A 26,634-nucleotide genomic window follows, 5' to 3' on the forward strand; every position below is an offset into this window, starting at 1 on the left:
AACAGTTCTTGGATTCACTTCGTCATCCTTGCTGGGATGCTAAGATGGACATTACTTTGAGGGTCTGACGCTGACCACAGACACAGAGGAGGAGGTTAACGATAAAACTGACTTAATAAGACAATTTTTTAGATGATACAGTGCTGTTCTAAATTATAATTACACAGCATTAGATGATAGGCTCTGTTTTTAAGCAGCTGTATGTGCCAGTAAATCTAGAGGCATCCAGTAAGTTCAAGAGATGCTGGGATGTAAATTAGATTCAAAATCAGAACATCTCTTCTAAACTGCTAGGATGGCAGTCATTGAAATGATTCCTCCTCCCGCCCCAACTACGAACTGCGATGCTGTAAGACTAAAATTAAATGACAGGCACGAGAAATTAGAATTCTTAGGAGTTAATATATTTTTAAACGCCAAGGTGTTAGGCTGATTCTTTAGCCATGAGATACATTTCCATTTTAAAGCAGAACAGAATTCTCATAATAGGTTATTTTACTATTCATAGTAACAAGCCCTTTCTGCGTGAATATAAATTAGTCTGGCAATAAATATTATACCAAAATTCTTACAGGACAAAACATCCCTTTTACAGTTCAGCTGTGGGAAATGTGGTAGGTATGCACATCTGGAAGAACACACAGACTCAGTATGGAGAGAAATTCTAAATACTTCGGGGAGAAGGTGGAGAAAATGCAGCAGGAGAGCCAAGGGAACTTGGAGGCCAAAGTGAGAAAACAGAAGGCTATTCCCTCCTCAATTTTGAAGGTTTTTCCGCTCCCCCTTCATCTATTTATAGGTCTTGGTGCCAGAAGCAGAGCTGAAATCACAAAACCTTAAAGTTCTACACTGACATCCAAGGGAATCTGTTTGATTTCTCATCCCCATCTATGCTCTCTTTCTAGCAAATGTTTTCCCTTTGAGAATCATCCTATCAACCACATGGAACCTCAAAGAGTATCTCCATACCACCTGGAAAAACATGCTCTTCTAGCTTTCTGGAAAGGGCTTTCAGCATGGACCAGGGACCAGGATAATTGGACTATACTCTTGATACTGACTTACAGCTTTATTTAACTGACCAGGGAGTAGAGAATATTGCTCATAAAAGTTGGAAACTGAAATGGGTGAAAAGATTCAATTAGAATTAAAACCTTTACTTCATCCTGACAGGCTAATTGCTAGTTCCATGAAACCTTTATAACTCACAAAACACAGCTCATGATGGTCTTTCTTTGGTGAATTTTAGCCTGAAAACCAACCACTCTAATGAATCCACTCTAATGAATCATTTGACTTGATAACTGCTTTGATTCTTTATTTTTCCTGCACGAACCCAGATTCTATGTTGGAACAAGAATAAAAACAAAAACTTAAACATATTTTAAACTAATAGATTCCAAACACACTCTCTCTCTACCCACACATCCCCCATCTCCCGTGCTTTCCTTTTACCACACCACCTTTCACTAACAAGAGGGACCTGCTCCCTTAAAAAACAAAAATCTAGATCAATATGCAAATTCAGTATGTTGTACTTCTCTGTAAATTTTGCCATTTTCTTATTGAAAATAAATGACCTTTTCAATTTCGATGGCAGATGGTGTTGCAAGTATGTGGGATGGTGAGTCTGCCCATGGGCACTGCCAGGGAAGAAAAGGTAATGAACTCCACCTCCCCAAATCCTCCCTGGGAAGCACATCACAGGCCAAGGCTGGGTCAGCAAACACGGTGAAGAGACACCTACAAGAGTGACCTAAACTTGGAGCAAGAAATTTTCGGAGAACTCTCATCAAGAACTAGATTTGGTTTTTGATATCTAGTCCTGTCACTGACCTGGGAACGCTTTCAAGCAGCATGTCTGGGGTGGGGAGGAAGCTTCCTTCTAAATATTGGCACTATGTTTGCTGTAGATTTTATGAGCTGTGTTTAACTATGAATTTAGAAAAAAAAATACTGAGCCTCAATATTTTGGCTAGGAATTTAGCTCCCGCATGGGACTCATTCTCTTTGGTTGATTCTGGCAAAGATCTGGGGCTTTCTGGGGCAGATATAAAATGAGCAGCCAAAGGGATGTTCTCAGATCTTGAGCCTGATTATCAAAAGTTAAAAAAAATTTTTTTTTGCCAAGGAACAGTTCCCCTTGGATATAAAAATGAAAGTGGGACAGTAAAATTCAGGGCAGCACATGCTATCATTCTTTCTCGGCTCCAAAAGGTCCCTTTCGAGAAGCCTTGGTGGAGGGGAAAACAACAACAACAACAAAACCCAAATCAAAACCCAAACCCTGGGTCCTCAACTCTCAATGAGTGCTTTACTGACAAAAGGCCACTGACACTTCCAGAAAGATTGTCATCAACAAATTCCAACAAATGGCCTCCCTTAATTTTTTCTTACTCTGGATAATAAAAGATCCAGAAACATAGTTAGGGGCAAGACTATAGATTAGCTACCAATAAATTCAGAGATACAGGGTGGAGTCAGAGTAAGTGGTGATGAGTGAATGGCATCTTAATCAGGTCCACAAGCACGAGTTGTTCTGGAATTTTGATGGGTAAATCAATTAAGAATTAATCAAATCACATATGTGAGCAAAAAAGGATGCATGCTCTAGATAAATAATTTTTTTTTTTAAGTAGGCGCCACACCCAGGGTAGAGCCCAATGCGGGGCTTGAACTCATGACCTCGAGATCAAGACCTGGACTGAGATCAAGGGTTGGCTGCTTAAATTACTGAGCCACCCAGGCGCCCCAGGAGAACTGCTTCTTGACAAAATGGTCTAGATTACCTCTCAGCTTCCTAGCAAGCCTGAGTCCAAGTCTCTGAATGGCTCACATATTCCGTTGTCGCAGAGACATAGCCAGCCGGCCGCTGGGCTGGGTTTATAGCTCTCTTTGAGAACCTCTTGAATCCTCCTTTCATACTACCAAGATGCCCTTTAGAAAATTATTTCTCTGTGGCACAAAATGCCCTGCCAATAGAGGAGTAATTTATTTCCTTGCAGTGCGTGACATCTCAGCCAACATGACATCATTTCGGATGTTAGGGTTTTAAAGGTGGTTCATGTCTTTACCTTGGCACCAATGCCCTATGTTGTGTATGTGATTACAACACAGCTTAGCTGTCAGGAGGCTCCTAACTCTTAATTGGATTTAATTTTCTTACTTTACCAGTAAGATTAAAATAATAATAATAAAAAACATATTCCCTTTAGTTATTTTTTTCTGAGTAAGGGTAAGAATAACATTTATTCATTAAGCATATAATTACTAACAGTTTTTTCAATGGATACAGATACTCACTTCCTAGAAACTTTGAAACAAAAAAATTGAAGGGCAGTAACTTATTTTCCTTATGCTTTATTCTGTCATAATGTATTTTTCTATTTTCATATATGCTATATTATAAATATTACACTGTGAAATTCAGACTGAGCTTGGGGGAGTCATTAACTCTTCTGAGCCTGTTTATTCATCTATAAAATGCAGAAAATACCTTCTTTCTTGGGTACCTACTTTCTATTGTTGCTTTAAGAATTACATCAAACCACTGATGTTGTGTGAAAGTTTTTTATAAGCCATAAAGCATTATGCAAATAGAAATTATTTCTGTTGCTCTGGGTATATCTTAATGTTATCAGATTAATTAATAGCAAGAATTATCTCTGAGTAGACTGACAACCCTCTGTGTTCACCATGGCAGCTTCTATTTCTAGAACCATACGTTGCATCTTATGCTTTCATAAATATGTACAGAAAATGGGCTGACTGTGCCTGAGGTGACTAGTCAATATTGTTTCACATGCCTAGAAAAGGAAAATTGAAGACTACCTTCTTGCTAAGGGAATAGACTTCAGAGTGTTAAACTTCCCTATATGTTGAAAAAGCCTAATCTAATAGATAATGTCAAATGTCTTTGTACAGTTAATGAAAAATATACACAGCCTGAATACTGTTCATGACTTTTCTAATGAGCAACTTTGTGCACATACTGCATCTCAGAGCAATAACTTATTCTACAAGCACATCGATATTGCCAAGGGCAAGAGGAGCCCAAGAGGACGGTGGCCATGATCTGCTCAACAATCCGGGAATTGCCTTTTACTTCTTTAAAATGAGTTACATTGTATTTCCTGAAGTGTAGGCTAGTGTTCTCAGGCATGTGAATTTTGATACACTTTTGTCAAACATCTGTTCCCTTTTAGACAGCAATTTGTATACCATGCCATTTTCTCAAGTTGTAGTTTTTAGAAAAAATTAAAATATCTAGTACAGTGATCTGCCACTTTCATCCTGGGAAAACAACAAGGATAGCAAAAGCAGGTAAATATGTAACACTACCATGGCAAGAGAAGACATATTTATCTTTTCATCTTACAAGAAAAAAAATCAGTGGATCAATTAAAATATAATTTGCCGAAGTGAAGAAGGTAAAATAATAAAAAAAAAAGCAATGTACTATGAAAAATTAGAAAATAAGCTTAGATTCAGGCTAAATTCAATTCATGATTTCATTTGCTCATTCAAAGAGGTAGAATTTTGATTATAAGCCACACAGGTTATAATAATTTCCTAACATTCAATTAGCACTATTTTGGCAGTTAAGTTGTATGGTTATAAATGCCTATAAAAATTTAAAAGTACATATACTAATAACAAAGATACATATTAAACTGAACATTAAAATATTAAAGGGGCATGTACAAAATTTTAATATGTAGGCTTTGCAAATTTATGTAAGTATCCATATAATTATATGTGTATATGTGTTTGAACACACTCATATCCATACACTCATTTATTTATAAGAACCCTGAAAGATAAAATGGATTTTTCACATGTTTGAATCAAAGTTTGGAAGACACAAAACGAAATGCAAGCTGCTAGCAGAAGCCACGCCTGTGATAGAGACATCTTGGCTTCCCTGCAGACCCAGCTTGAACATCTGTCCTCGGAGACCTCACCTCTGTAACACTAAAGGGTGACTTGCGGGATTCGAAATGAAGACCTGCTGATTTTCAGATGCTCAGCTCCAAGCTAAATCTGAGATTAAAATTTATTTGGCATAGATTTAGTTTTTAGAATATTATATCACATTCTAAACCTTTGGCTGTTGCTGAGTCTAATACTGGTAGGTGTCAATTAGCTATGGTATGGCATTAATCAAGAAGACCGCTCACCCTAACCACTCTAGAAAAAGAAGAGTTTACTTTAATGAAACTTAACACCAGTGTTGAGTGTTTTGTGGCAGCATCGGTCCAAACTTTCTCTTGACTCTTTTCACGTACCTTCAGCTCCCCCTGCCCCATCACAGTCTAAAATACAGCACTGCCTTATCTCACCAAGACCATGGAAGTAGTCTCCTCTCTGCTCTCCCTACAGACACTCTGGGAGCTCTAATCCCTTCTCCACATTATGTCCAGCTTCGTCTTTCTAAAATGCACATCTGATCATGTCATTCCACAGGCCTAGAAGATTTCAAAGACTTTGCATGGCTCTTAGCAAGATCAAAACACAGGGCCTTCTGGTCCAGCCCCAGCCTCCCGTTTGTGCCATGCCCACCACTCTGTCACTCTCTGGCTCTTTCTTGGTTCTCCTGTTATTTGAGCATTCTTTTAATTCCTGGGGCATACTCATAATCACCAAGGATAGCAGGGTTTTTGCGCCTGGAGGGCCCTCCACTTGAAATTTTCTCTTCTTGGTTCCTACCCCCACCTTCACCTCGTTCTCCCTATGTATCCTTCAGATTACAGCTTAGACACTGTGATTTCTGCCGTGTGTTCTCCCCACCACCAGCTACATTTCACAGGGTGACTATCTGATTAATGGCAGTCTCTCCCACTAGAACATAAACTCCATGAGACAAAGGGGTCATGTCAAGTTTCTTTTTTTTTTTCTGGAATAAAAAATATATTAGAAAGAATAGAAAAGACAATGTAGTCTGCCTAAGTCTTACCTCAGTTTATTTTGCCTAGATACTACCTACAGTTCACTGACTTGTTTCTTTAGATGGTCTAGATTCTAAGTGCACCTTCTAACAAAGCATACGCTTCCAACAACAGCTAACAGCCTCTTCTTGGAAGGTTCAGAAACGACTCAAATAAGAACCATTAAGTGACTTTCTATAGCATCCTGACAAGTTTTTGTACAAGCTCAGCCAGTAAGCAATTGTTGGTGGACTCATATGCTCAGTATCACTGTGTTTTAATTTAAATTTCCTTTTCAGGAAGTGTTTTTAATGTCACTGGATATGCAGAAATCTGTTCTGAATTTATATAATTTAACATCAGTCTTAAAAGTTAGCGATTTATGGGGTGCCTGGGTGGCTCAGTGGGTTAAAGCCGCTGCCTTCGGCTCAGGTCATGATCCCAGCGTCCTGGGATCGAGCCCCACATTGGGCTCTCTGCTCAGCAGGGAGCCTGCTTCCTCCCTTCTCTCTCAGCCTGCCTCTCTGCCTACTTGTGATCTGTCTGTCAAATAAATAAATAAAATCTTAAAAAAAAAAAGTTAGCGATTTATGAAGAACTGGGACTTGATGATGGTTTAGAGCATTTTTCCCTCCCGACAGGAGACCTAGGCTGGGAAAAATAAGACATCCCAATTCTCATTAATGGAAACAGAGCTGAACAGACGACTGTAGCTGCTGAAGCTTACTGAAACTGCCAGGAAATTCTAAAAGCAAAAACAAGGTTGGGCTGGCAGATTAATGTGCCTGAAATACAAAACCACGGAATTTCTAATGTTAATGGACATTTTTGTCAATATTTATCTAGGCACTTTTATGTTGTATATTACAGAAGAAATTAAATAGAGGAATGCTCACTTTACAAAGCGAGATATGGAGGTGCATTCATATGCTACTTATCCAGTTTCCAACTTCTGGAGGTGCACTTGATGCTTATTATTGTATTTACTAAAGATAATGAGCCCACATATTTCCTCTGTTATGGAAGAGTGAACCCGAATAAAATTTGCTGAACTAATTAATGCCTTTTTATGCCAGAAGAGTCTCAGGTTGGATTTAGGCCATCTCGAAAGCCCCTTCCCTTCTTCACCCAGCCATCCATTTATTTGTTCAGCAATCACTGAGCACCTACTACATGACAATTTTTTTGTTGTTGTTTTTCTAGGAGCTCATGAGCTGGTGGAAAAACTAGGAGTGAGACAAAGCGGGTATGTATGATATAAAACAGTAAACACTCCCCTGTGGATAAATACCAAGTTCTCTTAGAATGCACGTGTAGGGGAGCAGCTGTCCAGGCATCTTGTTCAGTGAGTAATACAACATGCCCCCCACCACGCCACCCACCCCAGCTCAGATTTTGTCAGCTTTAGTCAGCTTGCCTTTCCCCACGTGCTTACAAATGCACAGCCAGGAGCTTCAGGTAAGCCCGTAGTAATGCCCTACTCAAAAAATTCCAAGATTTGTTCCCTTGTTCCTTTGTTGTGTGGGCCTCCTGGTGCTTCTGAACATTGGGGAACTATATCAACAGCCCAAGGTATATCCAATATCTTAAAGAATGTCATTCAGCTTTTGAAAAATATAATTTATGTTTATTTAAGTTTAAATGTTAAATTCATCATGGAGTATACTCAGGTGTGTATTATGGAATCAGAAGCATGACCGTAAGCTTCTCAGAGGAAGCCTTCCATTTTTGTACACAGCAGGTCATTGGCAAACGTTTGCTAAATTGTTGAACTAATTGCCGTATCTCATGATAAAATGAGCACTTTTGAGCTGGAGTACTGGTATTTATTTTGAAATCCAAGGAGCCAAAGAATCTAGGAACTGTTCTGTCCCTGCATAGATTCTAAAACTTCTTCTGGCCAAGATTGTTACATCCACGTAGGATATTAAGGAAAACTGTGTAGAAGGTAAAAGTTATCTGTGCCTCCCTTTAAACTCCCCATCTGATACCTCTGTGCCCCATATTTAGTCATTAAACAATACAGATTTATTGAGCACCTACTATCTGCCAGACACTGTTCTAAGTGATACACCTCACTGAAAACAAACTGACATCCTACCTCACCTTTCTGTTCAAGATCCTTTTAGTGAGTACCCTGTACCTGGAACTATGTTCATTACCTGGAACAAAGACGTAGAAATTTAGCATAGCATCTGCCCTTAAATGAAGCTGTCTGTACCCATGATAAAGTTGGAAGGCAGCAATTACAAAGGTACCGCTTATCTTACCTTGTAATGAATTGAAGATGGAGAACAGGTACATAAAAGGGACATTTAAGGGTCCCCAGGCAAAGAAAGCAAAACCCCATGTCATGCCCAGCAGAAACGTCAGGCTGACCACACTGCGCAAGTTCCTTAAAACCTCTTCACGCAGGGTCCGGTTGCTTCTTTTGCCATTCCTCCCACAGATTTGCACCATCACCACGATGAACATGGCAACATTCAGGAAAAACATGACTCCAAAGTACCCAGCGCAGGTCACATAAAATACGACTGGATCCCGAATCCAACAGCTGAAAGAAGAAGAAACCAGAAAGAAAAAGAGATTTATTACCACGTCCTGTTGACCGAAGGCTTCTCCTGGCTTAGTTCGGGTTTCAGCAGATTTCACAGCTGGGCCTTTCTCAATGCCTTTAAACAGTCACTTCATTTTCCTGGGCCTCAGTTTCTTTTCTGATGTTTACACAGTTTTTGTTTTTGTTTTTGTTTTTTGTTTTTTGTTTTTTTTTGTTTTTGGTTTGTTTTGGCTAGCCATCATCTTAATATCAAGTTATTTAAGTCAACAGTTAAAAAGAAAACAGAGTAGCTTCTTGAATTCTGACTTGGCGTGAAGACACTCGTGTTTGGCTCACCCCAAACCATGTCTAGACCCCTTTCCTCTTATGAGATTACACTCCAGAGAATGGGAAATCAAAGTACTCATTTTCTCAATCTCTTTTGCATTTAAGGGGGGACCACGGGGACACCGTTCTATGGAATGGGGAAGCAAAATTTTCTAGGGGATTTTTGGGAGAGACCCTAATGTGTGCTTTCTGCTTCCACCATGAAAACAAGCTCTGGAGCTGTACAACCACATACTAAATTTGAGAGGAAGGCCAGGGTCGCTGTAGAGCTGCTGATCCTGACATTTTCAGCCATAAGACCAATGGCAGTAGCTGCCTAATTCCATGTCTCCCACCATGCAACCAGAGTAATTTTCTACTTAAAACACATATAAATCATGAATTCCATTACTGTTGCAAAATAATTCCTGTTAATATCATTGGTCTAGTTGAGGCAAGACTTCATTATAGAACTTTGATACTCCTATAGTAACGTTCCTCATGAAGTTAAAAAGCTTACACCAATCACAACATCTTTATAAGATGCAGAAGGATATACTTGATATTCAGAATCATATATACACACACACATATAGATAGATAGACAGAAAATAGATGAAAGTAATTTAAAAACTGAACCATGTGTAACATGTTCTATGAGTAAAGTCAACACAAACTACAATTTGCAGATGCCCCCATGCCTAATTAATATTATGGGAGTTCTTAAGGTACCTCAAAAATTGAAGAAAGTATTTAAAGCAATTAAATTCATCTAAAAATTCTCGTGAAAATGGTTATCATTCCGGGTTATGTATTCCACACTGGAACATGACTGCCATAAAGGGAAAATCTGTCTTGAACATCTTTGAATCCCAGACCCTAACATGATTCCTGGCATATAACAAATGCTCAGTAAATCAGACTGCTGATGGCACAGGAAGCAAAAGAGATACACTCATCACAAATAAATTTCCAACAAGTTGTTATTACTTACAATTCATCCCCCTGTCCTTTTCCATAAGTATCTTTTCCGTAGACCTCATTTTGGTTTCTGCTTACCAGAACAATGGACACGACTAAGCCAGGCAGACCTGTTAGAGAAAGACCATGACATACGCAACTGCTCCAAAGCATCTAGAACTGCCTTATAAGACTGATAATGGCAGGGTGGTGGGGGGGAAGAGAGAGAGAGAAAGAAAACCCCTCACATCACAGAATTTTTTTTTAGAACTAGCAACTTGCTTAAAAGCAACAATATGGTCCCTTTTTTGGTGTGGAATGTCCAACTCTAACTGGCAACAGTTAAAACCTGTTCTTAAATGACAGTTAAATATTGTGTTTGCTTACTGTTACTCATTAGAGACCCAGAACCTGGTTTATTCTGAATCCAGAGCAAATGTCCTTCATTGATGACAGCTGCCACTCTGCCAGAGTTTGGGCAGTAAGGGAACTGCAGTTTATTTTGTCCCTTTCTATGTAAAGAAAACTCTTTAGAAACAGTGGGGAAGAAACCATGGGGCTGTAAAGTTTTTACAGTCTCCTCTTTTCTCTCCAGAGAATCAATAAAGTATTTTCATGTATATTTCACTGGGGATACCCACACCACCCTAATTCCCTGAAAGATGCTTTTAGTGCCCAACACCTTGGAAATGTCTGTATTGCTATCTCTGCCCGCCACCCCTCAAGAAAAAAAGAAAAGAGCAAGCTCTAAATGTTTGCTTTATTATGAACCCAGATAGAGAAAGAAGCCCATTTAGAAGACTCCAAACAGGCTAAGGCTACCATCCATGTCTGGCTAAGGAATCATGTTAAGAAGTACAAGGCAAGAATTTTGTCAGTATTCTGGTTGCACACACAAAAATAACATTCTCTTGCTGGATCCAAGACATGCGCATGTGTTTGGGGGTGAGGACAGCAAGGAGTCTAAGCTGCTTTTATATTTTGAAACATAATGGAAATGCACCACTGTCCGCCAGCTGCTTCTCCAGACTTGGGTGGGCTGGCTCTGGTCACAGGAAATAAGTTTGTGGTGACTCAGGAGGCTAGGGCTTTTTCCTTTACTCCTGAATTTAGTAAGAACAGCTGAATAGTTTTTAAAAATACCATTCCGAGGAAGCCCCTGCCTTGGGATGTGTACATCAAACCCGCATCATTCACAATTTTGAAGTTTCTTTTAGCAGCACTAATCTTTCGACATAGGACTTTCCTGTGAGAGATGGGCAATTTCCTTGACAGTGAACACAAAGCCAAAACTTTTATGAGGCTTACCCCAGCCAACGATGCAGAATTTCAGTATGTATCTGCGAATGTAAGTGTTAAATACTTTAACCAGGGCAATGTACATGTGAATTGCTTCCAGCCCCATCCAGGTAAAAGTTGCAAGAAGGAAGAAATGCAGCAGGGCTGCAATGGCCGTGCAAAGGCCGTCCACATGAAATGAGGTGATCCAGCTGTCCAAGAGGAAAAGGAGGTTCAAGAACAACAGGGCTGTACTCAAGTTCATCAGGATTTTGGAGGGATAGTCCCTTCGCAACTTTCTGGAAAAGGGAAAAATGAAGAGGAGAAGGAATACCGTAAATTAGTATTTTAAGCACAGGTGGTAAATTCCTATCTTCTACAGATCCCTGCAATGGAGACCTCTTGGTGATGGCACCACTAGGAGGAGATTTGTATCTAATTAGGAGTATTTAAGAATATTTATGAGTATTTGGCAAATTACTAAGTTTTTAAAAATTTTTTAACCATTTTATTTATTTGAGAGAGAGAGAGAAAGAACAAGTGCACAAGTAGGGAGAGGGGCAGAGGGAGAGGGAGAAGACTCCCAGCTGAGCACAGAGCCAGACTTGGAGCTTGACCCCAGGACCCTGGGATCATGATCCAAGCGGAAGACAGATATTTAACTGACTGAGCCACCCAGGTGTCCCTAAAGTTTTTTTAATATCAATTTTATTTCAAAACTGTTTCCAATTGTTTACCAAATTTCCAATTAGTTTCAATGGATTGTTTTTTAAATCCAGAAAACATACTAGTTATAAAAATGAGATTTTTGTTAAAAAAAATTCCCTAAAATTCTCTGAAATTTCCTGATTTTTAATAAGGTAAGGATCCATTAAAAAAAAATTAAAAAGTTCCTGTTGGGGCACCTGGGTGGCTCAGTCTGTTAAGCATCTGCCTCTGCTTCAGGTCGTGATCTGGGATCCTGGGATGGAGCCCTATCCCCAGGGTCACTGCCTGGAAGGGAGTCTGCTTCTCTCTTTCCCTCTGACACTTTCTCCCTTCCCCTGTTCATGCTCTGGGACAAGCTCTCTCTCTGAATAAATAAATAATGAATAAATAAATGAATAAATAAAAAAATCTTCACAAAAAAAGCGTTCTTGTTTCAGGACTAATTTTGTTTTAAATTAACATAATGTATTATTTGTTTCAGGGTACAGATCTGTGACTCATCAGTCTTACACAATTCACATTTTAGGACTAATTTTATAAGATCTGTGAAGCAAATGTTTTCATATTTACCATGTAAAAAATGCTTTGAACCATTTTAATTTATATGTTAATCATCTATTAAATGCATTTTATCCACGGACATAAAATAATTATACATTAAGATTCTATAGTGAGAAAATTTATGTTGCATGATATATGTTATGAGAAACCTGAACATTAAAGTTGAACCACTCTCCATGATTCAAAAAGTGTACAGGTATTTTTTTTTAAAGCAAAGGCAATTTTCTTATTCACATTTTGGGGCAGTTAGCACTGGGTTTTGACAGATAAAAAATACTTACTCAAATGCAACATATGTCAGGAGAGTGGCTGCTGAAAAGATAGCAGATATCCCACACCCAATATAGGTGATGAAGGTGAGAACTTTGGTGTTTCTTGCATCTAACTGAGAGGCAGTTCCTTGAAGGTCCTACATAAAAACATGGGGAGAAGCTGTTAAGAATCTCTCTTTTCACAGGAATCGTGTTTTATTAGAAAGTTCATCGCTAGCACTCACAATTTTAGCACAATCTGAGGGGCTAAAAACAACACTGCAAATCAATATGGAAGCTTCCATTTATCGTACTCTTGCTGATCATTCCGTGAAGCCAAAGTGTAGCATTACTGAGAGGGTTGCATGTTGCTTTCTCTCATTACCTGGGAATCCAAACTCTTTGCCTACCAGAATAGCCTGAAGAGCAAAAACACTGGGTTGGTCCCCCACCAGAAATTGGGGAGGTCACTGCCTTGCATAATAAATGATCAGGCCCATTGCTAACATTCACAGGGCTAAGGACACAAGCACAAATAGAGGCCACCATGGCCAACGGAGCCCTCAGGCAAGTGCTGGCTCTCCAGTAGTGGGGGCCTCAGCCAGTGGACAGCCAGAGACTGGTGCCTCTGAGTGTAGTGCTGAGGATCTTAACTGTGGTCATTTCAAAGCTTGGCATGTATTGGGTTGAATGGTCTTTATTTATTTTTTTATAAGTGAGAAACCATTATAGATTTTTAGATTACAGAGACTTTTTTTTTTTTTTTAATCCCTGTTGACCTGAGAGGGTACCATTTAAAGTGTTATGATTTGTGGAATGGAAAGAAGTAAACACTTTCTAGCATATTAACATGAAGTATTAATTTCACTATGCAGAGGAAAACTTGTAAAGTCTGGGTCTGGGAGGGAAATCTTTCTTTTCTTCCTTAAATAGGGAATTGGGTTAGGGATAAATCTCGAGTTAAGACCATCCGCTAATCTTGGTTGGAGAAGAAAAGACATCTCTGTTATACGCAGATGTTCGAAAATGGACACTTCTTGGAGAAAGGCCATATTCCAAAGAGGATATCTGGTTTAAAATTTTAGGTCTTAAAAAAATTTTTTTTAGGTCTTAAATTATGAAAAAATAAGTTCTGCTTTATAAGATTTTCATTTTATGTGTTAATTCTCTTTAATTTTCACCAGCATGCCAATAAAACTTGTTACTCACAAACAAAGCCTCCAGTAGGTGGTGTTTGCATGTGAGTATGTGTCTGTGAAATGATGACAGGAGAGTCAGTCTAAGGTTTGGCTAAGGCAGTAAGAAACAGGTAACCGCTTCTGTGGCTCCCAAAAATGCACAGTGATCAAATTCAGCAGACACAGGGCTCTAGGTCAGAAGGAACTCAGCCTACCTTTTTCTCCCAGAAATCCCTCCAAACACTGGAAGAACCTGGGACTGCCCTGGCACAGGGGATGGGGTTCAAGTCAGTGCCAGTGGACTCACAGATAGGTTACCCTGACCAACATTTTGGTTACTCCAGGATTTCACGGAGCAGAGAAATGGTCTTGAGGAATCTCCAGGTGACTTGTTCTTACCTCTTGAAAAACTTGTGGCTTCCCATCTAGGTGAGGTGGTGAACTTGCGAGCCATAATTAAAACCACAATTTAAAGTATAAATTAAATAATGTTGTTTACTATTACACCTTCACACACAACTCTCGTGTTGTTTTGTACTTTTAGAGAATGAAGAATATGAAAATATTGATTCCTCTGAACTAGCCAACATGAAAATGTACTAATGTTAAAAGCATTAAAATCAGTTTTACTACAAGAGAACGCTAATAGAGGATATTAATTCCTTTGCACATTTGTAGATTAAAAGAAATAATTATAGGTCTGGGTATATTTTTTAACCTCCCATATGGTCAGTGTGTCACAGGGCAATGTAGACTCTGGGAATATCTTATATAAATGAATAAAGAATTTGTAAATCAAGAAAGTCTCTTAGCAAAGTCTTGATGGTCTGGAAAAGCTGAGGGGACATGGGCTCATCACCAGGAAGGATAAATTCTTGGAAAGATTTTCTCCCAGCAGTTTATAAACTTTTAAGAGCAGCCAAGGTGCAAAGAACAGTACTAAAAAATACATATATTTACATATATGTGAAACTAATTATTTTATCAAATGGCAACAGAAAAATACACAATTACAAATTCATAATAAAATTCAAACCATATGTGAAGAAACTAACCAAAGTAACAAGAAACTAACTTTGGTGACACATAAATCACTGCTGTATACTGAACTTATTACTGGTTACCTATTTATCTAACCTTAGACCTACAACATACACAATCGTGCTCAAGCACACATGTGCACAAACATACATGTGTGCATATGTACACAATTCAAAGAGATAAATGAATTAAGCTAGAGCTTATATACCTGAGTGAATAATGCTGCAAATCAGTGTTTTCTAAAAGAATGTCTACTGTCACTTTTGGAGAAAGGAGAACATGGAAGTTAAAACTGAGTGTGTTTTGGGGCATATGGGTTGCTCAGCTGGTGAATGTCTGACTCTTGCTTTCTGCTTAGGTCATGATCTCAGGTTCTTGAGATCAAGACCCATATCGGGCTCTGCACTCAGTGTGGAATCTGCTTGAGATCTCTCTCTCCCCCTCCCCCTCTGCCCCTTCCCCAGCTTGTATTCTCTCTATCTGTATCTCTTTCTAAAATAAATAAATAAAATCTTAAAACAAAACAAAACCAAACCAAGAGTATGTTTGTTTTACTTAGAGAAAACATGCTATAGTTTAATTGTTCATTTTCATGCTCTAGCAGTAGAGAAAAATACTTATATTTTGGGAAAGTTAAAAAGTTATTTGCTATAATTGCTGCCTTTTTCAATGATTTGCTTTATCCCTCAGAGCATTTATGCAGTAATGTCAGGAAGATCACTTTCAGGATGACCGTATGCCATTGGCCATTTACATTGGCAAGTGGGTTCGTGAGCCTAATGCCACATCCTACAGTCCCTACCTCACCTGCCCAGTCCCACGGGAAATGGGAGTAAGATCTAAGGGAGGGGAAAAACATAACCATGATGTCTGTGATTCAAATTCAAAAAGCTTTAGTGTCTCAGCATACGTGAATGCCATCATCATTTAGAAAAGCAAATGTGGTTTGATCCTTGGGAACCATACCAACTATCGGAAACAAGAGTTCTGTTACAATCGGAAGGATACCGAACACATCTGAAATGTATCTTCAAAAACACACATGTATGAGATATAAGACAGAGGTATAAGTTTATCTGTGAATCCAAGAAAGTTGTTACATGGAGGGTGGCTCTCAAAAATTTGGCAAGATGAAAAAAAAATGTTGATGTGATCTAATTTTTGTTTAAAACTGTTGGACAGGCTGGCTAATAAGACAAAAATAGGGCCATGGGAAAGAAGGAAGGAAAGAAAGAATAATATGAAGGTTTAGTGGTAACAGACATGTCACACCCCCCTCTTCTCTTGTAGTCCTGAGGATTTCATGGTGTCCTAGTCCCTAACCTGTCCCAACGGGCTGTGCTCGCCAGGGGTTGGGGAGGCTGCATCATTTGGGGTGACAGCTGGATCACCTAGCACAGTACCTTCTATAAAGTCACATTCAATCCAATGAGTGATAATATAAGAACAATATTTTATCAAAATTTTCACAGTTCCCCTCCGTGTTAGTAAAACCCAACATTGTCTTCCTCTTTAACTTTTTTCTCTCTCCCTCCCCCTTTCCTCTCTTCCATCCCAACCCTGTTTCTCTCTTAATTCAAGAGTCTCATGGTGATCCTCTTATTTCTAAGATTATTTATCATTGCTGTTAATACTACAGGAAAAAAGAATTCTTTTTTATAATTATTGTTACATATTTTAAATATGTGATCTCTGCTAATTACCAGGATTCAAAATACAGATGACAATTATGAGGAAATAATTTCCCAAAACACATAATCTAAAAAGGCTGACTTACAAAAAGCAGTATGCCTTCCTAAATTATACCATTTCAAAATGAGTTTAGAAATTCCTCCCCTACCATCAGAACTCCAAAGTGTGTGAGGTGGTTACATAAGCAGACGGTCTCGCTCTCATCTGAATTTCTGTGTGCCACACATCCTGAAGTGTTCCAAAATCCAGAACCTTCTTCTGCAAGAGGAAGTCCACAAACAGTGTGAAAATAGCAGGCCAGTTCCTTTTCTATAATGGATGATGTCTTCTTTAGGAAAATATGCCTCAGTCTTTTCTGCCTTGCAGTGTATCAGTCAAACAGATACAATTCTTAAAGCTGCCAATACTCAGAATAATTCAGATTCCTGGAATCATAGATTGTTAGTGCTGGGTTGGCAGCAAGACATTATCTAGTCAGTGGTTTTCAACTGTGTTCTATTGAAGATTCTGCAAAAGTTTGATTTTAGTTTAATTTTTAATGTATTACAAAATAAACTTCCGAGAAAAGAGTATCTCCCTTTCAAATATGTTACATACTAATGAAGTCTGAAGATAAACACATTTTTTTTGCCTTGGGTCAGCCTCTATTTTTGTAAAGACTTAAGAACAGAGGTCAGCATTCTTATTATGTACACAGCAATCATGCACAGTGGAAACCTCTTGTAAATGCCCTTAGTGCATGCATCTTACCTGACTTTTATGGTAGGATGTGGAATATGAGCAATTTATATATTTGAAAAATATTTTAAGTCTGCAAGGTGATACCGTCTTAATTATTTTCCAACAAATCCAATTTCTCAAAACTGTGCAACTAGAAACCAAACAACACAACTTTCCAGTTGTGATAAGGCTTATCAAAAACAGAGGTTGGGACACCTTCAGACTCCATTTCTACCGAGAGGCAGTAGTACTGGTCTTGGTTTAGATTCAGCCAGGATAATCCCACTGGGTATCCCCGAGGGAAGGTGACCCTTAGGGGGCAGAGGAGGGAAGTTTAATAGCTTGTTCTTCCCATTGAAGAGATCCCCATACCTCATACCTAGTGACTTCTCCCTTAATTGTGCCTTTTTCTCTTAATTGTCAAATGCCATTTTGGAGGCAGTTCATTTCTTTCAAGCAACATACATGTACTATAATCATTTCTTATTTATAGTCCTTTAGTATGTTTTCCCCATAATCTGAAGTCTGGTAGCTAGATTCTAAATTGTGTGCCTCATGCATATTAATACTCTCAGAGGCATCCTTAAAAGAACGAGATCAAGCATATATCGATGTTCATCTACAAGTGGCAATCAAAATGCATACTGTATTTTCAAAATAACTGAAATCAAAGAGATTCTTTGGTAAAAAAAAAAAAAAAAAGTCAAGTTTACTTATTTCTTCTTGCAATGAGTAAAAAGTTGCAGAAATTCGGTTCACTTCCCAAGCCACCTAAACTAAACTCTGCAGTTCAGTTATCACACTTACACTGTGACTCATTCTGGCTGGGGTGGAATGAAAGGAAACGGGGGTGTCTAACAATGTTTAAAATTCAGTTGTTCTTAAGACAGCCAATATTTTAAAACTTACCGTTTTTGTTCAGATCCCAGAAGGCACAGATGGGATGAGGCACTGCCTATATTAACATAAGAATAAACATGCGAAATTGTGTTTAAAATAAGTGAAAGATCTTATGATCTGACTATGGGAAAAGAGTCAAAATGCTAAGGTTTTCACAAAGAAAGAGACCAGTATTAGTCATGCCGATATGACCTAGGAACGTCAGGCAGTCCAGAAGGATCTCCTCTCACAGAGATTTCAAGTGGAAATCAACCACAACCTTGTAAGGAAGCATGCTTCCCATTTATCTAAAGGTGACTACGTATGTCCCACCGTAAAATGCTGTCCTCAGCATTTATCAAAGCTCTTTACATTGTAACCTTGGTTTACCTTCAAAATTCTCCTTTACACCTAAGTATGTGCCCAGAATTGAAAGTAAGGATTCAAATAGATATTTTAAACATCCCTGTTCACAGTAATGTTACTCCCAAGAACCAAAAGGTGGAAACAATCAAAGTATGATGAATGGATTAAAAAATACACATACACACACACACACACGCACACACTCACACACACGGAATATTATCCAGCCTTCAAAAGGAAGGAAATTCTGGTACATGCTATAACCTGAATGAACTTGGAAAAAGATGGTTAAATGAAATAAGCCAGTCACAAAAGGACAAATACTATACGATTTCAATTACAAGAGGTGCCTAGAGTGGTTAAGTTCACAGAAAGGGAGAGTAAAATGGTGGTCACAGGGGCCCAGGGGAGGGGAAGTGGGGAGCTACTATATCATGGTCCACAGTTTTGGTTGGAGAACATGAAGAAGTTCCAGGGATGAATGGCTCGATGGGCACAGAAAAATGGGAATGCACTAAAAGGTCACAGAATGGTACACTTAAAAATGGTTAAAATAGTAAATATTATGTAATGTACATTTTACCACAATAAAAAAATTCTTTATGGATGAAGGAGCTGAAACAAAGGAAGCCAGAGGGTAGAACAAGGACGTCTCAGAGGGCTCGGTGACAAAGCCAGGCTAGTTCTTAGATGACCTAACTTCCAAGCCTCAGTCCTTATCAGCCAGCTTCCTTCCTGCCTGCCTTCCTGCTTTCCTAATAAATGGGAGACTCATGAGTGGGCCCTCTGGAAAAGAGGGGAGAGCCTGTGCCTGGCCTTACCTGAGACCAAAGGACCCCCATATAATTTTATCAAATAAACAGACGATAGCAAGGGCATTGAAGCAACAAAAAAAGCAACATTTGCCAAGATTCTAGATAACTGCTAACCTCTCAAAAAATGAGTCAATCCTGCCCTGTTTCCCTTCTGCTTTCCCAGTAGCAGTAATTTCTGACTTAAAAAAAAACAACCCAAGCCTTTTAATGGTAGGATTGTGCAACTGCATCTGCCTCTAATTTCTCAAACTAATGTGTCGTTCCTTAAAAAGTGGGGTCCTTCTCTTCACTCTCATTCTTCTTCTTCTTTTTTTTTTTTTTAAAGATTCCATCCATTTATTTGACAGACAGAGATCACAAGTAGGCAGAGAGGCAGGCAGAGAGAGAGGAAGGGAAGCAGGCTCCCTGCTGAGCAGAGAGCCCGATGTGGGGCTTGATCCCAGGACCCTGAGATCAAGACCTGAGCCGAAGGCAGAGGCTTTAATCCACTGAGCCACCCAGGCACCCCCACTCTCATTCTTCTGAAGACTGAATCCTAGAAGGGACGAGTCCCCCTACTTGCCAACATTTACCGTGACATTACAGCACCGCCTGCTTACCTGTTCTCCCCTTTTTGGAAAGTTGCCCTCCTCCAAAAAGTGCCAGAATAAAATTCTTAACATGCAGGGAAGAAGAAGAAGAAAAAAAAGACCCCACACTTCTCTGAAATCATCTGCCTCTGTTCCATTGTCCTTTGTGGCATTTTCTTACCTCATTTCTCATATGTTTGATTTTAATTCGAACAGGATCCTTCAGACCCTGGATAGTCATGTTTCCAATACTGCATGCCATCACATAACTCACTAAGGTGCGTTTCTTGGTTTCTACATCCTTTGAAAGAAAAAAAAAATGTATTACTAGTCAGAAGTGCACTTGTATTTGATTTTGTGCTCCCAAACACGCAAACTGTCAGCACTTTTTGCTTTTAAGATTTTCAATTATAGAACATCCTGTTTATAAGATCAAATTGCTGGCTTTCCTGAAAGAGCCTTGCTATTTCCCTTATTATAATAAATACATTGAGGGAAGATTATGAGCTGATGTTATAAGGCAATGTTCATAAAACCTCACTCGTGATTGCTGTGACTGATGTCAGCCAGTTAACATCAGAAACAATGTGAACCCAGAAATCATGTACTCATAAAAGCCACGAAACAATTAGATCATTTCCCTGCCCTAGAAAACAGATGAAGTTGTTTACTCTTAGAGAAGTATAAAAGAAATACGGTGAGAAAAATAAATTAAAAATAAAAAATTCATCATTCAAATCCATGCTAACAACAACCTGACGTGCTTAGTAAGTTACAACTAAATGTAATTCTACTAGATGAAGTTCCCATCCAGAACTTCTTTTTTTCTTTTAAAGATTTATTTGAGAGCAAGAGAGAGAGAGAGAACGAGCATGGGTGTGGGGGCAGAGCGAGAAGGAGGGCGTCTTTTTCAGACTCCACGCTGAGCATGGATCTGAGGAGGAGGGGCTCATTCTCGGGACTCTGAGATCATGACCATGAGATCATGACCTGAGCCAAAACCAAGAACCAGACATTTAACCAACTGTACCATCTAGATACCCCCATCCAGAATTTCTACCTTCCTTCATTGTACACTTGCCACCCTCTGGAGCTTCCCCTTCAGAGATGAGGTTGTGAAGAAATCAAATCAGCGAATCCATATTGCAAAATGACTGGGGCTAACAGCATGTCTGTCAGCAAGACGTTCTCTCACTCTCTCTTCCCTCGTGTTTTTCTTGTCCAACCTCCTGCATTTCTCTATTGCAGCTTATAAATCAGGTGTCTGGGAATAATTACATGGCTCCTTACATGCCAAATAAATCTCAGCATTCAGAGTATGGTTTTTTTGTTACCTACGTGTGATCATGCTCAATAAAGTTGGTAATGGCTTTTCTTTAAAAAATATTCATCTCTTGTTCACTATGTTAAGGGAGCACCAGAGAATCCTTAAAATCTTCTGACTCTGCTATAAATTTACTTTAAAAACCAAATATATGTTTCCTAATAATATGTTGATTGGGAGGTGCCGAAGGAGAAGGGAAAGGCGGCATGCAGAAGACAGACTCAAAATGAAACAGTGACAGATTCTGACAGTTCTCACCTTTCTCCCAAACCCTTCCCTCTGGACTCAACCTCTTTGAACAGAGCCTCCTTCACCACCCATCACATTTTTGGGACACATACTGCATTGTTTTGTTTTTCAAGGTGGCATTGTAAGCTTCAAATAATTTTTACAAGTGCCGTTTTAACTGTTCCTAACTATTAAAGCCTTCAGAATAATTAGTAATCACATTCTTAATTTACCCAAAATTTTATATAGCTTGTTTCTAAAACACTGGCTGAAAAAAATGTTAAAATTTTAGAATTATTGTAAATGATTTCATGGTATTTCTTCTCTGCAACTTATATTCCCATGCCTCTGTACGTGACAGTTGGAAGCAATGCTATTGGCCTTGAGACTTGCCTATTTTCTCTTACACAGATGACATTGTTTAATATATGCTAGTATCTTTAATTTACTAGACAACTTCTATTTTTTAAAAAGAGTTCAGTGAAACTACTCTGGATAGGGTTGCACTTTTACAGGCAATGAGAGGCCACCAGTTTGCTGGCAGTGGACTTTCTAGTATCTAGAAATGATGCCAATAATAATGACAGTATGTTCTCAGCACAATGCCACCCAACTCTGGGGTGTGAAGGCCAAAGGTCATTTGAAATATTAATGGGAAAACTGATTAAAGCCAAGAACGCTGCTCATTAGGTAAACAGTCCTTCCTGCTGAATTTAAAAAAAAACAGAAACAAAAACCAAACCTTTCCTTTGGCATACAGTTTCTTTGACTCTGAAGGTCTAAATTGTTGGAGAGCATAAAATATCTAACAAAAGGAATAATAAATAACCCTTTCTCCACAAATTCCATTCCTAATCATACCATGCAAGTCTTAATCTAGTATTTGATTTATTTAAAAAACCTAAGTGAACACTTCCTATAATAAGGATATAATCATCTGAAATAAAATGCTTAACTAATTATGTTAAAATTTTTCATTTTTGAAGATATAGTAGGTTAATTTCTCTATATCTCTTGATATATTTTCAAGGAATCCAAACTTTCACATTTTCCTTCTGAACAAAGAAACTCAACTTGCAACTGAAAAATGATTTAATGAACCCTTACCTGGAAAAGTCCAGTTTTATTGAAGAAAGTAAACTGTGCTCTTTTAACTAATACAGAATCTTCTTCACTTAAATTCTCAAGTAAGTTGGGAGGCAAAATTACAGAAGCCAATGGATCCATTTGTCCACTCTCAAAATCCATCTGCCACACAAAGAGAGATGCACAGGTCGAGTAATGACAAATTACAATGATAACTACTCCACGTACTGAATGAGGCGGGAGAAGGGCTACTTAGCTAGGGCTGGGGTTTCCCTTTACCTCCACTGGAGTCACTGCCCTCCTGACTGAATTCTTACAGACAAAAGCCTGGATCTTCTCTGAGTTTTGCAAATGTGGAAAAACAGAGAAGATGCACTGATTTTCAAGGCAAGTAGAGCGATCCACAAATCAGTTAACATCTTCAAGTATGAGTGAGATTTACACTTAATAGACTTTGAACTTTTCTCAAAACACCTAGTGAAAGATAACTACAAAAAAGGAGAAAAAAAAAAACAACCCATAGGATTGGTGTTGATTTGTCTGGTTGCTGAGACCGAATATCTCTGCGCAGAGGAAGCAGCAGAAGTTGTATGAATAATCTTCGATATTTCCCCAGAACCCGCAGATCAGGACAAAACATGTCTTTCCACAAATGGATTCAGAATGAGACTGAAGCTGACCAAGTTTTCACTCTTAAATGTGAAACAGAAATATCCAAAAGAGTCGCTACTCTGAGGCAAAAAACATCCTTCCTTTCCTCCAGATTTTTAAACATTCCATCTTGGTTTATCTCCACAGTGGAGAAGCGCCACTGTGGGCTCTCCCATCTCAAGGACGATGTTCCGGTCATTTCATTTACCCACGCGGCTAACACTGACACACGTGGGAACTTGAAAGCTATCTGCTGAGCGGTCACATCCACAGGGCAGAGAGGCTCTTCATTAACCCATCCAGTCTCATTACTGCCTACCCCCTCCCAGGCTCCATGCCACTGGTTCTCAACAGAGCTCTGTTCAAAGACTAGCCCAATCTGCAATGCCTGGAAACCTGTTCCAAGTGCAAACCTTGGAGATCCACCCGGGACCGACTAACTTAGAAGCTCTGGGGATGGGAGCCCGCACTCTGTTCTGACAAGCACTCCAGGTGATAGTACGCAGTTTGACAACAATTGGTAGGGTTGAATACATGCCAGTTGTTCCTACCCAGACCCTGAATAAACCCCTTTCTTCTAAATGAGCAGATCCCCTCCTACCACTCTCAATAGGGGTTTCCCACTCATGGTTGAACACTCAGTTCCACTGTCACCTCTTGCAGAAGGTAAGCTGACCACCCCATCACACAGGTGCTAAAAGGACACCTCCTCTCAGTGTCCACATGCCTGTGGCTACTGCTACTATTAACCTCAGCCAGTACCTGACCTACCTGCCTGCCACCCCACCAACCAAGATCCTGAAGCAGAAACTGGCAAGTGATTAGGTAGTTTTTTTTGTCTAATTAATTAAAATTAAAGAAAGCACCAGCTCATTACCTGGAAATAGGATTCATTATTGCTTGGAAGACCGATGCTAAAATTTGAAATTTCATTTGTCCCTGGGGACAGGGATGATACTCCAAGGGCCAAATTCCGAGTTGTAATATTCACATGGGATGTGCTACTTAGGTCTATCTTGAAGGCCAATTCGTCAATTGTTTTTAAAGCTCTAAAGAAATGACAATACCACTGTTAAGCAACCCGTTATTTATCTACTTGTACACATGCGATTTGCAGCAGGACAAAGTACAGACCAAGTAAAACTGCCTTTAAATTTTCTGATCTTAATGACATGAATACCAACAAAATTACTCCAAACCACAACATCAATAAAAATACAGAATCATACTGATGAATCCATCCTTAAGAGAAATATTATCCTTTAAGGAATACCAACCATTACATCACCCTAAACAAATATTGTTTTTCACTTCCTAGCCTTTTTCTTTCCTCATATATAAAAATACCTTTTCTATTTCATAACTGAGTGAGAATCAAAGGAAAATAATGAGGTAAAAGCATTTTTTTGGACTCTAAGACACTATAAAAAAGTTTATAATTATGTAGATAAAGTCAAAAATATATTTTAAAAGATAGAAGATTTTCATTGAAAAAATTTGGCTGAAAGGAAGGAAACAAGAAATATTAACACATTAATTGAAGTAAGTGGATGCATACTAATTGTGTAAAAATGGTACATTTCACATGCCCTGAGCATTTTCATTCCTGAAGTACAATGATTACAGCTATAGCATTTCCATGTCACAGTCCGTAGGACAGAATTTACATCGACCACTTTATGCATAAAAGATGTGAGCGGAATGTTTGCTAAGTGTCTCCTTTGGAAGGAAAGTGTCCTATGCTAACATATATAATAGCTTATCTTGTGAATTAATTCCAGTTAACATTTTTTTCAGATGAGAAATGACATACTGATTATGTTTTTCTGGAGCTATTTATATATCTTGCCAGATGGACAATCCTAATCATTTTGCAAATTATATTTCTCAAGAGAGAAAATAGAGAACTTTGAAATCCATTTTGTGAATGATCTTGGGAAATGTCCATGGATCTTCTGGAGATTTAAATGACGAAAGCTGGACACCAAGCAGTCAGATAACTGAGAAATTACATAACATGTATCCAATAAATTTTACTCTCCAGAAGAAAAAAAAAAATACTTACTCAGAAGAAGACTCAAGCAAGTCACTGTCTGGACTGGTTAAGATATTGGAAAATATATTCATTAAAGTTGAACCAAGCATTATATCAATGTTTTCTTCTTTATTCACAATCCTTTTGACTTGTTCTACAATTCTGGTAATATTGGCTGAGCTTAAGGTCTGCCCATCACTGGTTAAATTTAAAATTTCGTTGGCCACTTCATTTGCTTCCTCTAAAAAAAGACAGAAAAAAAAAAAAAACAACACACAAAATTTTGAACATTTCAGGAATCCAAAACATACTATGGTATTTTCACTTCATAGTCCCCACTTTGGAGGGACCAATATTCATACAGAGTTCTAAGAGAAATATCCCCAGAATCACAAAAAATAAGTGTATATCTCCTGCTTAAAAATAATACACAACTAGGGGTGTCTGGGTGGCTCAGCTGGTTAAGGGTCTGTCTTAGTCTCAGGTCATGGTCTCAGGGTCCTGGGATCTACCATCAATGGGCTCCCTGCAAAGTGGGGAGCCTGCTTCCCTCTACCCTGTCCCCTCTACCCCCAACCAAGTTTTCATGCTCACTCTCTTCCTCAAATGAATAATAAATAAAATATTTAAAGAAAATAATACACAACTGGAAAACATTGACACGAGTATCAATTTACATGTTACATGTTCTCTAAAATTGTCTATTTTTAATCTCCAACAGAAAAAACAGGACAAAAAGTTGGAATCTGGAAAAACAGAATTTTCTCCCTTAACTGAAACAATCATTTGCTTAGTTTTTGTTATTATAATGGTTATCATATAGCAGGAGAATACATCTGAAGAGGATGAAAACTATGATGCATGAAGTCATTTCATTTTGCCTGTGAGAACTGAAGAAAAATTGCTCACTTGAACAATTGGAGAGATCAGGAGGCCCCCAAGAGGCTATAGATTTGTTGGCAGCGTCAAGATAACTGTGGAACAAAACAAGATATTTCAAATATTTGGCATGAATGACACTTTAAATGACAAAATTAGTTAATAATAAGTTTGAGAATTTGCCTTTGGTACCTAGGTAAATTTCATTTGAAAATAAAATTGTAATACATGGAAATAAAACTCCCACTAAGAATCTTATTAGAAAAAAAATCAGGTGCCATGTACCCTGGAAACACTATTGTGTGTCCTAAGCTAGGATATTCTGGTTACTAAGGTTAATGGCATGCTCAGTAACTGGGTCAAACACCTCTTTAAGAACTTTGATAAAATCTGATTTTGATTTCACAAGACTCAGCAAATCGGGTTACAATCCATACTTTATAGGTGAGGGAAAAGACAGAGAAATCAAAGAACATTCCGAAGTCTCACAGCCAGGAAGAGGTAGAGCCTTGTTTCAAACTAGGGTCAGTAACTCTCTAAAGCTCCTTCCTTTTTTCCTTCCTACCACATGTCAAACAGCAGAATGTGCAAAGTTGGGCCAGTTTCCATTGATTACCCCTTCT

General features: G+C 38.6%; 1 protein-coding gene across 4 annotated transcripts in view; it reads right to left on the reverse strand.

Moving 5' to 3' along the window:
- The window catches only part of ADGRG6 (adhesion G protein-coupled receptor G6), a gene marked incomplete at its 5' end in the record, with an annotated part of 127,638 nt that overhangs the window by 12,562 nt on the left and 88,442 nt on the right, over nt 1–26,634 (reverse strand). For all 4 annotated transcript variants that reach the window (XM_080806502.1, XM_080806501.1, XM_080806504.1 and 1 more), the window contains 11 exons: nt 8,198–8,481; nt 9,785–9,881; nt 11,059–11,327; nt 12,579–12,706; nt 16,608–16,717; nt 18,089–18,134; nt 19,990–20,109; nt 22,468–22,608; nt 23,975–24,146; nt 25,163–25,373; nt 26,042–26,106. In XM_080806502.1, coding sequence (XP_080662628.1) covers nt 8,198–8,481; nt 9,785–9,881; nt 11,059–11,327; nt 12,579–12,706; nt 16,608–16,717; nt 18,089–18,134; nt 19,990–20,109; nt 22,468–22,608; nt 23,975–24,146; nt 25,163–25,373; nt 26,042–26,106 — 1,643 coding nt within the window. The remainder of the gene's footprint in view (nt 1–8,197; nt 8,482–9,784; nt 9,882–11,058; nt 11,328–12,578; nt 12,707–16,607; nt 16,718–18,088; nt 18,135–19,989; nt 20,110–22,467; nt 22,609–23,974; nt 24,147–25,162; nt 25,374–26,041; nt 26,107–26,634) is intronic.

Source organism: Martes martes, assembly GCF_963455335.1.
Source record: "Martes martes genome assembly, chromosome: 6".
Classification (NCBI taxonomy): Eukaryota; Metazoa; Chordata; class Mammalia; order Carnivora; family Mustelidae; genus Martes; species Martes martes.